Genomic DNA, 18135 nt, shown 5'->3' on the forward strand with positions numbered 1-18135 from the left:
ACAGGGAGACTCCATACCAAGCTCCTGGGGGGGGTGGGGGGGGGGGGGGGGGGCTGATATCATAATAATTCTGAAAAAGGGCAAGCCACCAACTGAACCGGGATCTTAGAGGCCTATAACGCCTATGAATGCTGATGCGAAGATTTTTTCTAAAACCCTCGCTATGAGATTATCCAGGGTGATCGAGGGCATGGTTAGTCCTACGCAGCACGGCTTCATACCGGGAAAGGGCACCACACAACATTTAAGACGGGTCCTTACCTTCTTTGATGCAGCAGAGGTCTCAGGGGACCCTATGGCCGTTTTGTTACTCAATGCAGAGAAGGCATTCGATAGTGTCTCCTGGGACTACCTCTGTATGGTTATGAGGCGGAGTGGCATAGGGGAAGGTTACATCAAAGCTATTCAGGCTCTTTATAGAGATCCCGTGTGAGAATTAATAAAGGATACACTGCCTCACTGCAGATTAAGCGAGGGACTAGGCAAGGGTGTCCATGTTCACCGCTTTTGTTTGCTTTGTACATTGACCCACTTCTATGTAGGTTGGAAAATAACAAGAGGATCCTCCCGGTAATAATGCAGGGCCAGGAGTTTAAAACGATGGCCTACGCAGATGACGTTGCGATTGTTACAGAAGCCCAAGTATTTGGGCAGGTTTCAGGGTATGCACTTAATAGGGCTAAAACCCAGATAATCAAAAATACTAGGGCAGTTTGCGAGGATAATCGGGTGGTTAGCTCGGCCATTTATCTAGGGATTAGTATCTCGGCAGACCTGGACAGTACAGTAGATCAGAATATCGTGCCATTGATTACCAAAGTAAAATGAGATCTTGACAGGATTCATAACCTTCAGCTGTCACTAGTGGGTCATACAAACGTTATAAATATGATTATCTTGCCCAAATTTCTTAATTTGTTCAGAGCGATCCCTCTCTTTTTTGAGGCTAAATGTTTTTGACATTAGAACAAATTTTGTACAGGTTCATATGGGCGCACGGTAAAACAAGAAGGGAACTTCGTTACATCACCCTCCCCAGGGACATAGGGGGATGGGGTGCCACGGATTTCAGAATGTATTACTGGGTGGTGGCACTTCAGTATATGCAGGGGTTGCTAGGGGGGCTGAAAGAGATCCCAAAGTTAGATATAGCTCTGCTAAGGTATATGCGACAGTACTGGGGGCAGAAGCTGGGAATTGTTTTCTTAATTGCACAGAGTTTAGTTATTATAAAAGGACGAGGTTCAAGACGGTGCAGGCGGCGTACAAAATATGGGGAGCCTTTTCGAAAAAGTTTGGCCTGGGAAGATTTAACAGATATACTCGCATGTTTAAGAATGCATCCCTTCTAGGGGAGATATTTGTGGACTGAGTCATGGCTGAATGGGCGAGACAGGGAATCCTGAAACTAGGTGACAGCACTGGTCCTAATGGGGTACTTCAGTTCATGGAAATACAAGCCGTTTTCCGCATTGATAGGAGGAGTTTCTTTAAATACTTGCAGGTACGGAGTTTTATAAACACACATGGCGGGCCACCTGGGTTTAGTGATAACAAAATTCTAGATGTTATCCGAGGGGGGGGGGAGACTGTACTATCCTTAGATTTTATTCATAACTTGTTGCCACTATGCCCGATGTCTTGGAGAAGTTTGGTACAAAATGGGTTGAGAAATTAGGCATTGAGCAGAATTGTTTTCAGGATTCACTAGAAATGGGTCGGACAATATTATGCTCAGCTCCACTGCAGGCTCAGCATTATAAGACGATATACTCCCTATACTATACGCCTGCAAGAATAGCTCAGTGGGGGGGGGGGGCACCTCTGGTATTACTTGCCCGCGCTGTGACTCCTCGGAGGCAGACATAATCCATATATTTGCTACTTACCCGCAGATGCATAAATTAATAGAGCAATTGAATTGTTTCTTGATAGATCTCTGGGGATAAAAATTACCCTTTTACCAGTTTGGATCATACTCAGGGTTAATGCAGATTATGAGGGGCCCCATGGGAAATTTTTTATTTATGGCCATGTCGGTTCTCCAAATGTGTATTGCTAAGGAATGGTTAGACAAGGCACGCCCCCCACGGTACACCAGTGGCTCGCCAGGCTGCTTGCTGTCTTTAATCTGGAGAAGGGAATATACGCAAGGAAAGGGAAAAAGGGTAGATTGCTGGGGAGACAAATTTGGGAACCCATCCAGCAGTGGAAAGAGGGTCTTCAAATATGCAGTAGACTGGTTGTCTGCTAGTTTTATGTTGTTTTTTCTTTCTTCTTTGTATGTTTATCTGCCTATTTGTCGCCCTTCCTAATTGGGCAAAATTTCTCTCTTTTTCTTTAAGAAATCTAAATGTATACGCTGTGATGGCTAAATGGGGGGGATGTTCACAAGGTGTAGAAATCAGATTTTGGCAGTGCTGTAACACAAAATCTTAATAGAAATATATATATTTTTTAAATGTTGGGACAGCTAGTTTCAAAAGTGGTGTTGAGATCAAAGAGTACTGATTGAGTATAATTCTTGAGAAAGTAGTAAAGCATCATGTATTTCAAGTAGGGCGGACTCTGTGCTATATAATAGGCAGATACCTGATTGTAATCAATATGACGATTTAGAATAACAGCCTTGAGGTTGATTTGCTAATAGTAATTTTGCAAAACTCCATAAGCAGAGCAAATTGGTTACAGGTCTGAAAATGTAAAAGCTTGAGAAGTCCTCTTCAGGCGTGTTTCGATAATGGGATGTTTTTGGTTTCTTTGAGAAAGCTTGAAAGGTTCAGCATTAGGTGAATTACACTAATATTATGAGATATGTTGGGAATTAGCATTTCTGAATCAGCGTTTATGAGAAAAGGTAAGCAGGGGTCTTCCAGGGTTTCAGGACGGATATTACTCTTTGCAGCATATTTTCTTCAACCATCTCAAAGTAGTTCGGTACACAGAGGATATTAGGGATTCTTCAGAAAAGAGCTTTCCCATCATGTACAACAATCAGCAGTTCCCAAACTGTGCGCCGTGGCATCCCAGAGCAAGGGTTGTCAGATTTCCTCATTTTACGGACTAGTCCAGTCCCCTTCATGGGCACAGCATATTTGCAAGTGTTGTTTTGTCTTGTGGCCACAAGAGGAAGGCAAGGGACTGCTTGTAAATATCGTTGCCGTATTTTAAAATGTTGTGTCTAAAAATATACTTCCAGAATTAGTTTTAGTATGGAGCTCAAATCAGTATTATTAACAACACAACACTGACCTGACCAAACTACCCACAGTCCTCCTCTACTTAGGGAGGCTGATTAGAATGGACTTTAAAAGCATCAACTATCAATGGCTTTACAAACACAGCGGTTACACTTCAGTCACTGCTGCAACACTTTGATATTAAAATAACTCATCACTGGTGCGGGGAAACACGAATCTCAAATGAGTTCTCTGCCTGTGTTCTGTTCTGTGATCTGTAACACTAATGCCCTGGAGCCCCATGCTTGGAAGAAGGGGCCAATTGGGTCTTCTGTACAGTGTCCAAAATCACAGTTGAGAAACTAACACTTTAACTTAAGCTAATTTTACACAACCAATTTCCACAAGGATGCAGGAGCTAGAATGACGGCACTTTAATTTACTCTAAACTTCCATGACATCACTGTAGTTTACTTTATGATGCAAGCAGACAATAAAGCCTAGATAATTACAGGTAGACCCTTTCCAGGGAAGAGAGGGGAGAAAATGAATTCGATTTAACAAAAACATGTAAGCAACAGAGAGATCACATCACCCAGATCCAACCAAATAACAGGATGGAGCTTCCAATCATGAGAGTGACATGCTCACACACACGAGGCTGCCCTATCCATACTCACTGACACACTGATCGACACATAGGGCCAGCTTTAGGGCGGTGCAACAAGTGCTGCTGTACCTGCCACTGACATCGGGGATTCGATGTTTAGAAATAAGTTGAGGCAATGTTTTTAAACAAAAAACAGTTTAAAAATTCCATATGCAGACCCCAGTACTGAAAAGATTTTTTTATCAAATAATAAAATATATTTATATTTTGTTACATCGATGATTATAATACCTTCATTGGCTTCATCCCAATTATTTTCAGGGAGAAAAATGGAAGTACCTCCACCCACCAAGAAAAAGTAACATAATGGGGAGCCAATAGGTCAAGGGAGGGGCTTGTTGAAAAAGTTTGGGAACCACTGGGTTAGAGGGACACAGTGTTGCCCACTTTGAAGCCCGTGTTCTACACCCACCTCTGCACAAAAGCACATTTAGCTTCTAAAAGGTGTTTTGTGGCCTGCTAAACCCCGGGCCATAAGTCAGGATAGATCTAAATGTTAGAATTCTCTAAATATAGGCCTCATTCCTGCCTTACCATCCAGAGAGCAATACCGGTTACTAGAATATAGCAACCCTATCATCTAGCATACGAGAAATAACTAGCCAAAGTGATCCTCCAGAAGCTTGTCTCAGTCCTAAAACAGTGGGTCTACTCAACAACGAAGATGACAGAAAATGCAGTGTCAATCAGTAGGACTTTAAAAGTTGTTGAACAAGGAGTTCAAGAGGGCGGGTCCGAGTAGACCCCTCCTGGAGATCCTTCTTCTCACAAATCAACTTTTTTCTTTTTACCTGCGTCTGTATAGCTCGGTCTTCAACGTCATCAATATACTGATCTGCTTAAGCCGAACAACCACAGTTTTGTTCAATTTGTGCAATAAGCTTTTCACTTTCACTGTATTCCACTGTAAGCATTGCTTCTTCAGTCGCAGCTTTGATCTCCACAGAAACACTTTACAAAAGCTATTACGAACCACTTTGGGAAGAGCAGTGAGGGGAGGTGGAGACTTTGCCATCCTCGGGCATTCCTCCCTGATGCACAAGTTACTACTTGTGTAACGATATATCTGTAAGAGACATTAGTTAGTATTAGATTCCTTACCTTAGAATATCCCCAGGCGTCAGACTGGATCCGGAAATATTTGCGTAGCAGTACCCTTGCGCGTCGGTAGGCGTCGTCTGCGGCTCCGCGTCCGTCGTCGGCGCCGTGATGACGTCGTCGGAGTACTTAAACGCCGCCTCCGCGTGCTGACGTCAGTTCTTAGACACAGCTTTTCCGCGCCAGAAACGCAGAGCCATGTTAAAAACCAACACTGGTGCCATTGAAAGTAGGGCCCTGAAGGGGACAACCCTAACCCTAGATATTGGTTCGCAGAACGGGGAGGATGGGTGGGTCGGTAAGGAATCTAATACTAACTAATGTCACTTACAGATATATCGTTACACAAGTAGTAACTTGTGCATCTGAAAGAGACACGTTAGTATTAGATTCCTTACCTTAGAATAGATACCCCAGCAATACCAACCCCTGTGGTGGGTCTGTGAACCAATAATCACACCAGAAAGTCCTGGAGGACGGAACGGCCAAAGAAGCCATCCCTCCGGACTTGACTGTCCAGGCAGTAGTGTCTTGCAAACGTGTGCAGCGATGCCCACGTAGCTGCCTGACAGATGTCTTGTAAGGGCACACCCCTGCCCAGGGCAGTGGTGGTCGCCGTCGCTCGGGTAGAATGAGCCCGCAGTCCAACCGGGGGCTCCTTCCTAGCCAAGGAGTAGCATGCCTGGATACACAGGATGATCCACCGGGAGATGGTCCTCTTGTGCACCGCTTTCCCCTTCTTAGCGCCCACGTAACCAACAAAGAGTTGGTCATCCACCCGGAACTGGCGTGTGCGATCCAAATAGAATGAGAGCGCACGTTTTGGGTCCAGACGGTGGAGCCGCTCTTCCTCTTTAGAGGGATGCGGTGGCGGAAAGAAGGTAGGCAAGGTGATGGACTGCCCGATGTGAAAGGCCGTGACAACCTTGGGCAGGAAAGAAGGTTTGGTACGAAGCACCACTTTGTCCGGATGGACAGAAAGGAAAGGTGGAGTACAAGAAAGAGCCTGGAGCTCACTCACTCTCCTGGCAGAGGTGATGGCAACCAGGAAAGCAGTCTTCAAAGTCAGAAGGCGAAGAGGACAGTTGTGAAGTGGCTCAAAGGGAGCGCACATCAGGAATGTCAAAACCAAGTTCAAGTCCCACTGAGGCATCACAAACGTTACAGGAGGAAACGTGTGAGTGATGCCCTTAAGAAATCTGTTAACAATAGGGGACTTGAACAAAGAAGGCTGATCAGGTAGCCTGAGAAAGGTTGAAAGGGCAGAAAGGTAGCCCTTGATAGTGCCCAGAGCAGAGCCCTGCTGGGCAAGAGAAAGAAGGAAGAGAAGAATCTCAGAAAGAGGGGCAGAAAGAGGATCCACAGCCTTTGCTGTGCACCATGCCACAAATCTGTTCCACCTGCAGGCGTATACCGACTTTGTGGAGGGACGCCTGGCTGCCAGAATGATGTTACAGACTTCAGGAGGCAAGTCAAATGGCTTCAACTGTCGCCGTTCAATCTCCAAGCATGGAGGTGGAGACTGGACAGGTTCGGGTGGAGGACCGTCCCCTGCTGCTGCGACAGAAGGTCCTCCTGAAGAGGCAGACGAACCGGGGGATCGACTGACATACTGAGTAGCTCTGGATACCAGTACCTTCTGGCCCAGTCCGGAGCCACAAGGATGACTTGGGCCCGGTCGCGCTTGATCTTCTTCAGCACTCTGGGCAGAAGTGGTATAGGCGGAAAGGCGTACAACAGACCGCAACTCCACTCGCGACGAAAAGCGTCTCCGAGCGAGTGCCGCCTTGGAAATTCCAACGAGCAGAACCGATGACATTGCGCGTTCTCTTCGGTGGCGAATAGATCTAACCAAGGCTCTCCCCATCGCTGAAAGAGGCCTTGCGCCACGTCCGAGTTCAGACGCCATTCGTGATCCATCATGCACCGACGGCTGAGCTCGTCCGCCCTGGCGTTCAGAGAACCTGCCAGGTGTTGAGCCACCAGGGTCACGCCCTGGCGTTCCAGCCATTGCCAAAGGCGAAGAGCCTCTTGACAAAGGATCCACGACCCCACCCCGCCTTGTTTGTTGCAGTACCACATGGCGATGGTGTTGTCCGTGAACACCTGCACTACACTCCCCCGGACAGAGGGGAGGAATGCCTTCAGTGCTAGACGAATCGCCCTGAGCTCCAACAGGTTGATGTGGAGCCGGGACTCCGCCGGACACCAGAGGCCTCTGATCTCCGCCTCTTCCATGTGGCCTCCCCAGCCCTGGAGGGACGCGTCCGTCACAACTACGTGCTCCGGTTGGGGAAGGGAGAGGCATCTGCCGCTGACCCAATCGCGGTCCGTAAGCCACCACTGCAGCTGTCTCGCAGTGCCCTCCGAGATCAGGACGTGGTCGGATAGGTTGCCCTGATGCTGGGCCCACTGAAACTTCAGGTCCCACTGCAGAGCCCGCATCCGCCACCTGGCGTGATGCACCAGTAGGATGCAGGAGGCCATCAGCCCCAGAAGCCGCAGCGTCAACCTGACCGAAACCCGGGATAACGGCTGAAAGATGGGAATCAGAGCCTGAATATCCCAGACCCGCTGTTCGGGCGGATAAACCCGAAACCGCGCCGAGTCCAGAACCGCTCCGATGAAGAGGAGCTTCTGAGAGGGACACAGGTGTGACTTCGGCACATTGATGGAGAACCCCAGCAGGTGCAGGAGGTCTGCCGTTGTCTGGAGGTGGCTGACGACTGTCTGGGGCGAGCCCGCCTTCAACAACCAGTCGTCGAGGTAGGGGAAGACTGAAACCCCTAACCTGCGCAGATGAGCTGCGACCACCGCCATCACCTTCGTGAACACCCGTGGGGCGCTGGTAAGGCCGAAGGGGAGCACGGTAAACTGAAAGTGCTCGTGGCCCACCATGAACCGCAGGTAGCGCCGGTGGGCAGGCAGGACGGGGATATGAAAGTAAGCGTCCTGCAAGTCCAACGCTACCATCCAGTCTCCTGGGTCCAGGGCAGCCAGGACCTGAGCCAGTGTCAGCATCTTGAACTTCTCCTTCCGGAGGAAGCCGTTGACGTCCCGTAGGTCCAAGATAGGGCGTAGGCCCCCTTTGCCCTTCTTGGGTACCAGAAAGTAGTGGGAGTAGCAACCACACCCTACTTCTGGCCCAGGAACGCGCTCGATGGCCCCCTTGGCCAAGAGGGCCGTAACTTCCACCTGCAGAAGTCGCAAGTGATCCCCCAATACAGGGTGGTTCCGCGGTGGCATGGCTGGAGGAGTCGCCTCGAAGGGGAGGGAGTAGCCCCTTCGGACGATTTGCAGCACCCACCTGTCCGATGTGACAGTGCGCCAGTGGAGGTGGTGATGGCGAACCCTGCCCCCCACTGGCGTCACATGGGCCTGAAAGCACGGACTAGGAGGGTTTTGAGGCGGATGCTGCGGGGGAAGGTGTGGACTGACCTTGCCGCTGCCCCCGACCACCTGGACGGCGGTTCCCACGGCCGCCACCGCGTTGGGTATTGCCCTGCGGTGCGTGGCTGGCGGCACGTGTGGGCGCACCCCTTCCGTGGCCACGAAAGGAGTGATAGGCAGCCGATTGCTGGCGCTGGCCCGAGAGGCCTAAGGACTTGGCCGTAGCCCTGGAGTCCTTAAAGCGCATGGTCTGCCTTGTCGCCAAAGAGGCGACGGCCATCGAACGGCATGTCCATAAGCGTGTTCTGGACATCTGCCGAGAAGTTGGCGGACCTCAGCCAGGCGTGGCGTCTGACCGCCACCGTCGTTGCCATCGCTCTACCCAGCGAGTCAGTGGTATCCAGCCCACACCGGATGGAATACTTGGCTGCATCCCGGCCTTCCACAAGGGCTTGGCCGAGTTTGGCCCGTACCTCCAACGGACACTCTGGCAGCACTTCCGCGACCTTATCCCACACAGAGTGGGTGTAACGTCCCAAGAGGCAGGCGGTGTTAGAAGACCGCAGGCCGAGGCTAAGTGATGAGAATATCTTCTTCCCATACTGGTCATACCTCTTGGATTCCCGGTCCGGGGGGGCGGACGGGAATGCGGTCTGGGAATTGGAGGCCTGGATGACCAGGCTCTCGGGGGTAGGGTGGGAGGACAGGAAACATGGGTCGCCCGGGGCTGGGCGGTGGCGTCTGGCCACGTTCCTATCTACGGGCGAACCCGTAGCAGGCTTGGACCAAGTGCCCAGCAGAACGTCGGTCAAGGCCTCATTAAAAGGCAGCAGAGGCTCGGCCGAGCTTGACTGTGGTTTAAGGACCTCAGTGAGGAGGTTAGTCCTCACGGCCGCGACGGGGAGCTCAAGGCCCAAGGCCTTGGCAGCCCTCATCAGCACCACACTATAAGTTGCCCCCTCCTCCGATGCCACGGAAGGAGGGGAGACAAAACCAGTGTCCGGAGAGGTGTCCAGGCCACTGGCCTCCCCAAGGTCTTCTGTCCAGTCCTCATGAGACTGACACTCCCTGGTCAGAGGGTCCTCAGACCCCTCCCAGTCCTCCTCATCACCCATCTCCTGAAATTCAGGGTTCTCATCCAATGGGGCCTGCTCGTAGAGAGAGAACTCTCCAACCGGCGTCTGGAGCGGCGCCCATCGGGGCCGTCCCGACGCCGGAACAGGAACGAAGGTGGAACCGGGGACGGCGCCGCCCGAGGCCGGCGCCGGAGGCGACACCTGAGGGTCCGACGCCGGGGAGGTTGTCAGATCCACCGGCGACGAACCAGATCCCGAAGGAGGACCAGCGGCATCCTGCGGCGCCGGGCCCGAAGGCGCCGGCGGCGTCGGAACAACTGGACCCCTCGGCGCCGGGCCCGAAGGCACCGGCGGCGTCGGGATAACGGGGACCTGCGGCGCCGGGCCCGAAGGCGTCGGCGGCGTCGGGGCCAAAGCACCCAGACGGGTCCGCTGGGCCCGAAGGCGCCGCGGAGCCCGTCGGAGGAGAGAGTTTCCTCATGGCCATGAGGAAGCGCTCGACCTCCTCCGGCGTCGCGTTCAGCCCAGGGACCGGAGGGTGTGGAGCTGCACGCGGCGCCCGCGACTCCGACGGAGCCGCGTGGGCGGTGTCACCCGAACCCCCAGCCACATCGCGCGAGCGTCGGGGGGAGTCCGAGGAGCGATGACGCCGCTTGGACTTCTTGTGCCTCTTACCTGACGACGACTTCGACCCGGAGGAGTGCGGCCTACTCTCGGAGCTGTGATGGCTCCGAGCCCGCGACCTGTCCCTCGACCTCCCATGTGATCGGGACCTCTCACGGCGCGGGGCCGACTGCCGGAGTTCGAGGCGCCTACGGGACCGCTCCCGCCTGGCTTTCGAAGAGAGGGCCCGGCAGTCGGAGCAGGTCTTGTCGTCGTGGTCGACGCCCAAACACGACAAACAGATGCGGTGAGGATCCGTGACCGACATCAGCCGGTCGCAATCTTCACAAGGTTTGAAGCCGGGCATCCCTAAGGCACCGTGTCGGAGTTGAGAGACTCGAAATAGGATCAAAAAAGTTAGTCAAAAAGTGACTAGGGTTACTGCTTTTTCCAGATCTGCGCTTGCTGGCGCGGAAAAAAGAAGAACTGACGTCAGCACGCGGAGGCGGCGTCTAAGTACTCCGACGACGTCTTCACGGCGCCCACGACGCCGACGACGGACGCGGAGCCGCAGACGACGCCTACCGACGCGCAAGGGTACTGCTACGCAAAAATTTCCGGATCCAGTCTGACGCCTGGGGATATTCTAAGGTAAGGAATCTAATACTAACGTGTCTCTTTCAGATCACTGTATCAGTTATGATTGCCTCCAGGTGAACCTATCTAATTTATATTGACAGTTATTATGCAGCAACTACACCACACCAGCCACCAAATGTTGTGCGTCATGCAATCCAGGTATTCCGATCAGAAAGGACTGCAAGGTTCTTCCCACTGAACATGTGCAGAGTTAACAGATCAAATGAAGTTAACAAATCCGTTAACTTCCATAGCAATAAAGCAATACTTATGTTAACTGTGATGTTTCAATAGGGTATGGAGTAAAATGTAGGAAGTGTGTGGCTCTCATAAGTCTAACTGCACAACCGAGATTTTTCATTAATATCGGAATATAAGGCATGAAATCACGGAGCAAAATAGCAGTCTGCGACTTTAGACTGGGGAATGTTATGTCCAGGAGCTTTCAAAGTAGCCTCTACTTTATGTAGTATAGTGGTTCCTATGGCTCAATATACTCAACGGTGGACAGTGAAATTTTAAAGTGGTGGGGCATACCATAATCGTGGTAAAATGGCAGACCTCTGCTGTTGTTCGAAAACCATTGTTTTAATGTTAATGAAAAGTTTACTTTTAACGTGCAGCCTAATGTAATCCTGATTGATGCATTCTCATCTTCTGGCAAGGCAGGTAAAAAAACATGAATGTAGCCATGACAAAGTGACTCTTTAGCACATAACACAATTAAATAAGAAAAAAAGGCATTCACGCCTGTTGCTCATCATACCTAGCACTGCTGCCGGCAGCCGCCTCGGTGCTCTTCTCCTCCTGTCCTGAGTCTCAAGCCATTAACATGAGAATAGCTCCTGGAGGCCATTTAACAAACAACTACAACTGCCAGAGTCCTTTAACAAAACGAGAAAGCTATGCATACCTCACAGCTCACAACACATACCATGTGTGATCTTGGCTCACTCATGAGTTTATATTTACTAATGAACTCTCTGTGAGAAAGAAATGATCTGGTAAAGCCAGGGGTGACTAATCTACAACACGTGACTATAGTACACAACCATACAAAAACGCATTGCCATTGGCCTAACGAGCACATATAGCCAGCTGAAAGAACCAACATGTAGATCCCAAAGACAACAGGATCCTCCCTGCTCCCCCTGGTCCAAGGGGCTAAAGAAATTAATGGCACATATCGGAGGTGAGTTTAGGCTGTCGACTTTTTCGTTTTCAAGAGTTTCCTGGACTTAAGGGAATTTGAGCACTTACGTAAGTTAATAGTAATATCATGGAGAAAGTTCTGCCACCGGAGCGGAGTCTGTTAACCCGAGGAACCAGAAGAAGGGCATTCTCCCCCAGAGCGCAGTGCTTTGGGTGTACTTTCAGTCAGAGGCAGCTGTGCACCCCTCTGTACAGTAACGACGTGGCCTTTACTGCTCCATCATCAGAATACTGTGTGCCTTTAAACCAGCCCAGAGCCTCGTGCTGCAGCAGCTCTAAGTGGCCTTACTTTCAGTCTCTGCAGACAGAAGTGATTCGTGCATGGAGAAACCAACTCCGTGAGTCCATGGGTGCACTACACGGGCTCCAAGACTCCCCTAGGCCAATCCAGACACTGTTCTCAAGTTGGCGATACTATGACCCAGCATGAGAGAAGCACTGGGATTGGTCTGAGCTGGCTGGTTTGGCTCTCACACAGGCAGTGGGAGTCTGTGCCTTTTAACCCACCTGACTGTGCAACACAGCTCGGGTAGGAGAGATCTAGTGCGCATATCAGTTTGGCCATCCTAAGAAAGATGGCCAAACCGACATGCGCACTAGCAGTGCCCACCACTACTTCTCATCCTGCTTCAGCAGCTGCCCGGCATCCGAATGGCCCGCCCCACCCTAAGACGGGTTCAGGCTGCTCAGTTGGCAGCCTGCATGACGGAAAATAAAATGATAATGAAATTGTTATCATTTTATTTTTAGTGTTTGAATTTGCAGTGGGGCGACATTCCTCCACCCTAATGGAGGAGCCGCAGTTGAATGTACTGCTTCCTGCATCTACAATTACCACAACAAAACCATGCTCTATCCTGAGGAAGATAGACCCTGCCAGCACCACGACTAAATGTTGCCTTAACAACGTGTCTAGCTGGATTCCACAGTCTGTTAGCTACCAAGCCCCACAGAATCTGCTCAAAATGAATGAACTGAAGCAATCTGCAGGGGATGGGCATATCTCCGAGCAGAGGCTCTATGTAGAAAAACAGTAAATACCAAGTCTTCCACTACGTTGGTTCACTGATCTGGCACTGCACTGATCAGCAGCTCAGTCAATGCGTGCTCAACGGGGAAATCAGCTGGCAGACCCTATTCAGGAAGCCACAGGGTAACAGGAACTACTAGGGCCAAACCCTGGTTGTTTAGGTAGCTTGTCACAGGTGTCAAGGGGTCCATCCTACTACGTCTCTGCCAACTGGGCCAAGTGCACCCTTTGTGCACTTGACTCTCAGGGTAGCGAGGGCAAGCAGTTAAAAGCTTCTGAGACATATAGTGTGGAGGGAAAGAGTTCAGAACTCAACAGTCAGCCAACAGATACACATTGGCCAGGCCACTGATTTCTTTTGCACACAGCATAACTTATTACTACATAATGCAATTAGAGGAATCAGACAGAGGGTTGTAATCCTGTTTGCAATCCTTCTTGAGGCACAATAGACTTCAATACCCTCTCCCACTAACAGAATTACCCTTGGGACAAAGCACTGATTGAGCACAGGTGCTGTTGACTCAAATCACCCTCAAGGTCTAGTTAACTTCCCATTGTGGACATCTTGGCAGTCACCTGCACCATCACATAGGGAGCATCTAATGCTCCCCCAACAGGCCCCAGAACATCCTCTCAATCACCCTTAAATACAAATGAAGGAGGAGAGACCCAGTTCAACGACAGAGCCTGGTGCAACAATGGTAGCTGACAACAAACCCTCCTCACCCTCCCTCCAAAAGCTCCTCCTGCCTTCTCCTACCCTGACCAGGACTCCACAACAAAACCAGCATTTCTGCTGACATTTTGCACCTGCTCACAGAATGTTTGTTCCAAGATCAGGAAAGCCACATGATAAGGGACCCAGTATTCCTGGATCTGTTGAGCAATTCCTCATTTCAAGAATATTTTTGGGAAATAGCTGAAATTTGCTGTAGCGATAACAGTCGGAATTGGATATTTCGGCCCGTCGTATACAAGCATCATATTCCGGCAAACTCATAATGAGGGCCACAGTAAGGAATAGTTTCTTACCTATAACTCCTGTTCTCTCATAGGGGAATGGCCATTATAGTCATAAGCAGTGAATAGTCCCACCCACCCAGTGATTAGGACTATAAATGGAAACCCCCTACGATAGAATCTGTAAATACATACAAATGAATCATTAAAAACATTTCCAAATGTAGTATAAAAATGTGGCCATATAATAATTCCACTCATGTTCTTGTGCACCAGTGACCAATGCAACGTCATTTATGACCTTTAAGGATGCACACCTTATACAATCTATACGTTCTAATTCACAATGCCAGGTAAATCAAGCACCCTTCATTTACTGCAACAAAAGGGAGATTAGGGAGTTTTGAATAAGAATATATAGGATGCATACGGACTACAATGGAGAGCATAACTGTTTATGGAAAAACGAAATGAAGTACTTACGGCAGATTTTGCACTCTACAGGGAGTTCAGTGTACTTCGACCTGCACTGTGGACAGAAGTAGCCTCCTAGCGTGAGACACGGCTCATTATTGCTGTCTAATTGCCTAGTTAAAACAAAGAAGTATTCAGTCAAAGATATTAGAAATGTGTTCAAAACAAGGGGTATACAATGTATTTTTAGTGGTACCACAAGAAGAAGGATAAACATACCTTAATGGTGACTACAGTGTTCCTAGTCTCCAGGCTCTTTACTGTTATCAGCGGGTGGGTGTTCGTGCCACTAGCTAGAGGTGAGCTAAATAACGGTGATGGATCAAGCCCTGATCTTTGGACTGGGTAAGAGTGGTCTGCTTAATTCAGACACTCTGTTCATCACCACCCCCTTTTCTGAATCAATTTGTCCACCATAAGCGTGGAAGGGTATACTCAGACATGAGTCCCTTGCTCACTGCTCCATCAGGATTCAAGCAAGCCGGGCAGACGACGCCTGAAATGGCAGAAACCGGTCCCCGGAAGCTTGTCTCCTTTCTGGTGAAGAATTGGCTTGGTAGTTTGGTCCGCCCTGTTCCCATGATGCACTGGGCCAGGGACAGACTAATTTGCATATAGCCAGGTTCTGAGCTGGGATGGGGCAGTGAGCTAAATAACGGTGATGGATCAAGCCCTGATCTTTGGACTGGGTAAGAGTGGTCTGCTTAATTCAGACACTCTGTTCATCACCACCCCCTTTTCTGAATCACTAGCTAGAGGGGAGCTGCAACTTTAACAAATGATTTTAACCCAGAGCCTTCCAAACGTGCATTGTACACAGATTTCTGCATTGGTGAATAAGGCACTCCTACCCCCACACTTCTTTCCTGCGCGCAAGTGCACGCTTGCCAATTACTTCCTGTAGAGGAGACAGCGGGTTGTTGGTTGTTTTCCCACCTGGATGAGAAGTTGGCAGTAGGATGCCGATAATGGGAAAGAGCCTACGAACTAAAACAGGGTCACTATTAAGATAACTTACCCTAAACACGGTCACTATTAAGGTATTAAGGTAACTTAACCTAAACAGGGTCACTATTAAGGTAACTTACCCTAAACAGGGTCACTATTAAGGTAACTTACCCTACTTAGTTGGCCTGGCTTTCTCGTGAATATAAGAGTAAATTCCACAGTGAGTAATAATAATAAACGGAGAAAGCAGCACCATGAAGCTGAAATGCTAAGGTAAACAGATTTTTTTTAATATAAAAAAATAGCAAACAACTTACAATGCATCTGTATTATCATGATCTTATTCACATGACCCACAGTACATTTACTAACAACTGTATCAACTTACGAGTCCTGCCTACGCAAAGTCCAAATGATCGTCCTATTTTCAATATACCCCATGGTAAGGCACTTCCCAATGTCTTCTGATCAGCCTGCACATATATATTCTCTAATTTACAGGTGCGGGGAGGGGGGACGGGGGACTGGGGGGGGGGGGGGGGTTAGAGTGTGCCAAAGGCATCCATCCGCTTTCAGCTAGTTTCCATATTTAAAGGAGGTGATGATGGAAGGCAGGTGGCGTTAGTTAAAAAATAAAGGGCTGAATACATGACAGAGGGGCTCCCTCATATTTTATCTGATAGTATATCACATTCATAACCACCACTGCATCTCAGTTGCATACACTTTTCGCATGCTGCATCTCACAGTGGTATCTCATCGTTCTTGGTATCTAAAGACTGCATCATAAAGTCCCAGTTTGTTGCCTGTGCTAACATTCTTTTATCTGTGGCTCCCACAACCATAGACTTGCCTTTTGCTCTGCTTCCACCAACTTACTCAGTAGTCTTCGTGTCCTTCCACGCTTGAAGAGGACTACTTTTTTTTCATCTTATGGCCATAGCCCATTAAGCTAGTATTAATGCCGATGTCAGATCCATAAATCTAGCTTTCATTTTATATTTCTTATTCTGGGACTCAAGCCTAATAACACTGCCTCCGGGTTCCTATGCATCATTGGTTAAGCAAACAGATCATACAGAACTTTGAGGCCAAAGTTAGAATAACTACAACAGCTAGCCTTAAGAGTACAATATCAATAAAAATGTGGGTTGGCCCTAGTAGTCGTCTCGCATGAGCCTGACAGGCACATGTTTGGAGAATGGCACCTAAACCACCGTAACTTTTGTGGCATGTGCTCGTGTACTAGAGGGGTTAGGCCCTATGCAGAGTGCAGCAAACGGTGATAGACAGATAATATGTTTAGCAATTGTGGCCTAAGCAGTTGCTCATAATAGCCTTACTTCTTTTGATGTAAAAGTGCAAGGTGAGCCCAAAGTCCAAATTTTGAACTTTCTCCTCACTGATGGAGGCACCCAAATGTGACAAACACATTACTTGCCTTCAGTAATACTCTTTCTGGAGGATACTTTATCTAACCGCAGATTCCTTACCTTTAGAATATCCTCACTTGCCAGACTGAATGTGGAAGATTTTAACAGCATTGCTGGCACATGCCGGTATGTGGAGTCATGCAGCTCCGTGCTATGTGCCACCCCGGAAGTGGCGACCAGAGCCACTTATAAGCACCATCGATATGCACGGAAATACGTTTCTTTCTTGACAGTGCCCGCAAACTAAGATGCAGGGCCCTTAATTAGTCAATATCAGAGTACAGATTCCTAGATTGGCACACTTTTCTATTGGAAAGTTGGCAAGTTCACATAACAGGAAGGTGGGAGCGCAGTAACTTAAGCCCTTTCTACTGGGTGGATAGAATATCCACCAGAAACAGCTTTACTGAACATACAAAACCTTTTCTTCTGACGCATACTTCTAACCGCAGATTCCTCATTTTTAGAATAAATACCTAAACCGTGCCTCCTAAGGGGGTGGGTCTGTGGAATGGCTGAAATTAGCAAGTCCTGCACGACTGAAAATGCCTTTTTGATGGACACTGCTGTCAAGGCAGCAGTGCTTTGTCAACGTGTACCGAGGCCCACACCGCAGTCTGGTATGTCAAGTGCTGGCACTCCGCATGTCAATGCAGTGGCAGACATTACAAAAATGGTGTTACCCAATCAAGGTCCGGGACCTGGGTTCAATGTGATACAGAATACAATGGTCTCTAGACTTGTATGTTTGAAATACTGATATATATCAAAAAAACAGTCACGAGTACAAAAATACATTTCACGAGCTTCAATACGTAAGCTCACAGTAATCAATACTTTGCAAAATATCGTTTTAAAGGAAAAGAAAGTGTAACAACCACATTGCTTTGGTCTCACACCCGGTATTTATTATATATATATATATCACAGGGTGCACAGTTAAATATTAACTGTATCTTGTTCGGTGCAAATTAGGGAAGGATAGGTTGCTCCAAAGGGAACGTGCAGAGAGAGTAGGTGAAGGGTGCTCAAGAAGTGAAATTAGAATCACAGAAGGGTGAGGAAAAAAGCTTAAAAACATTTATTATTGGACTGGTCATACATCCCAGTCTACTGAAAACCAGATCACATCAAAAAGTAAACAGCACTTTTTCAGCACAATTTGCAAATACAAAAATGTATCATTCGAGTGGCACGTTTTAAATAGAGCTAGTGATCCAGACCACTAGTCGGGACGTCGACATTTCGACCTGACTTGGGGCTAAAAGGGGGGGGGGGGGGTTGGCCTCAGGCTTGCGGGTCTTCTTCAGGACTGGATGGGCAACCTAGAGAGGTGTGATGGATGAGTCCTACACCAAAATTGTACATGCCAGACGCGCAGTCATCATGTAGAGTAAATCACAATTGGGCATGTCCTCGC

At 48.8% G+C, this 18135-nt stretch overlaps 1 protein-coding gene across 1 annotated transcript in view; it reads right to left on the reverse strand.

Annotated features, from left to right (window-relative positions):
* LOC144818172 (general transcription factor IIH subunit 2) overlaps positions 1-18135 on the reverse strand; it is a 368595-nt gene that overhangs the window by 59217 nt on the left and 291243 nt on the right. Inside the window, exon 13 of the mRNA XM_078675294.1 lies at positions 14344-14447. Coding sequence (XP_078531420.1) covers positions 14344-14447 — 104 coding nt within the window. The remainder of the gene's footprint in view (positions 1-14343; positions 14448-18135) is intronic.

This window comes from Lissotriton helveticus, chromosome 2_1 (genome assembly GCF_964261635.1).
Source record: "Lissotriton helveticus chromosome 2_1, aLisHel1.1, whole genome shotgun sequence".
Lineage (NCBI taxonomy): Eukaryota > Metazoa > Chordata > Amphibia > Caudata > Salamandridae > Lissotriton > Lissotriton helveticus.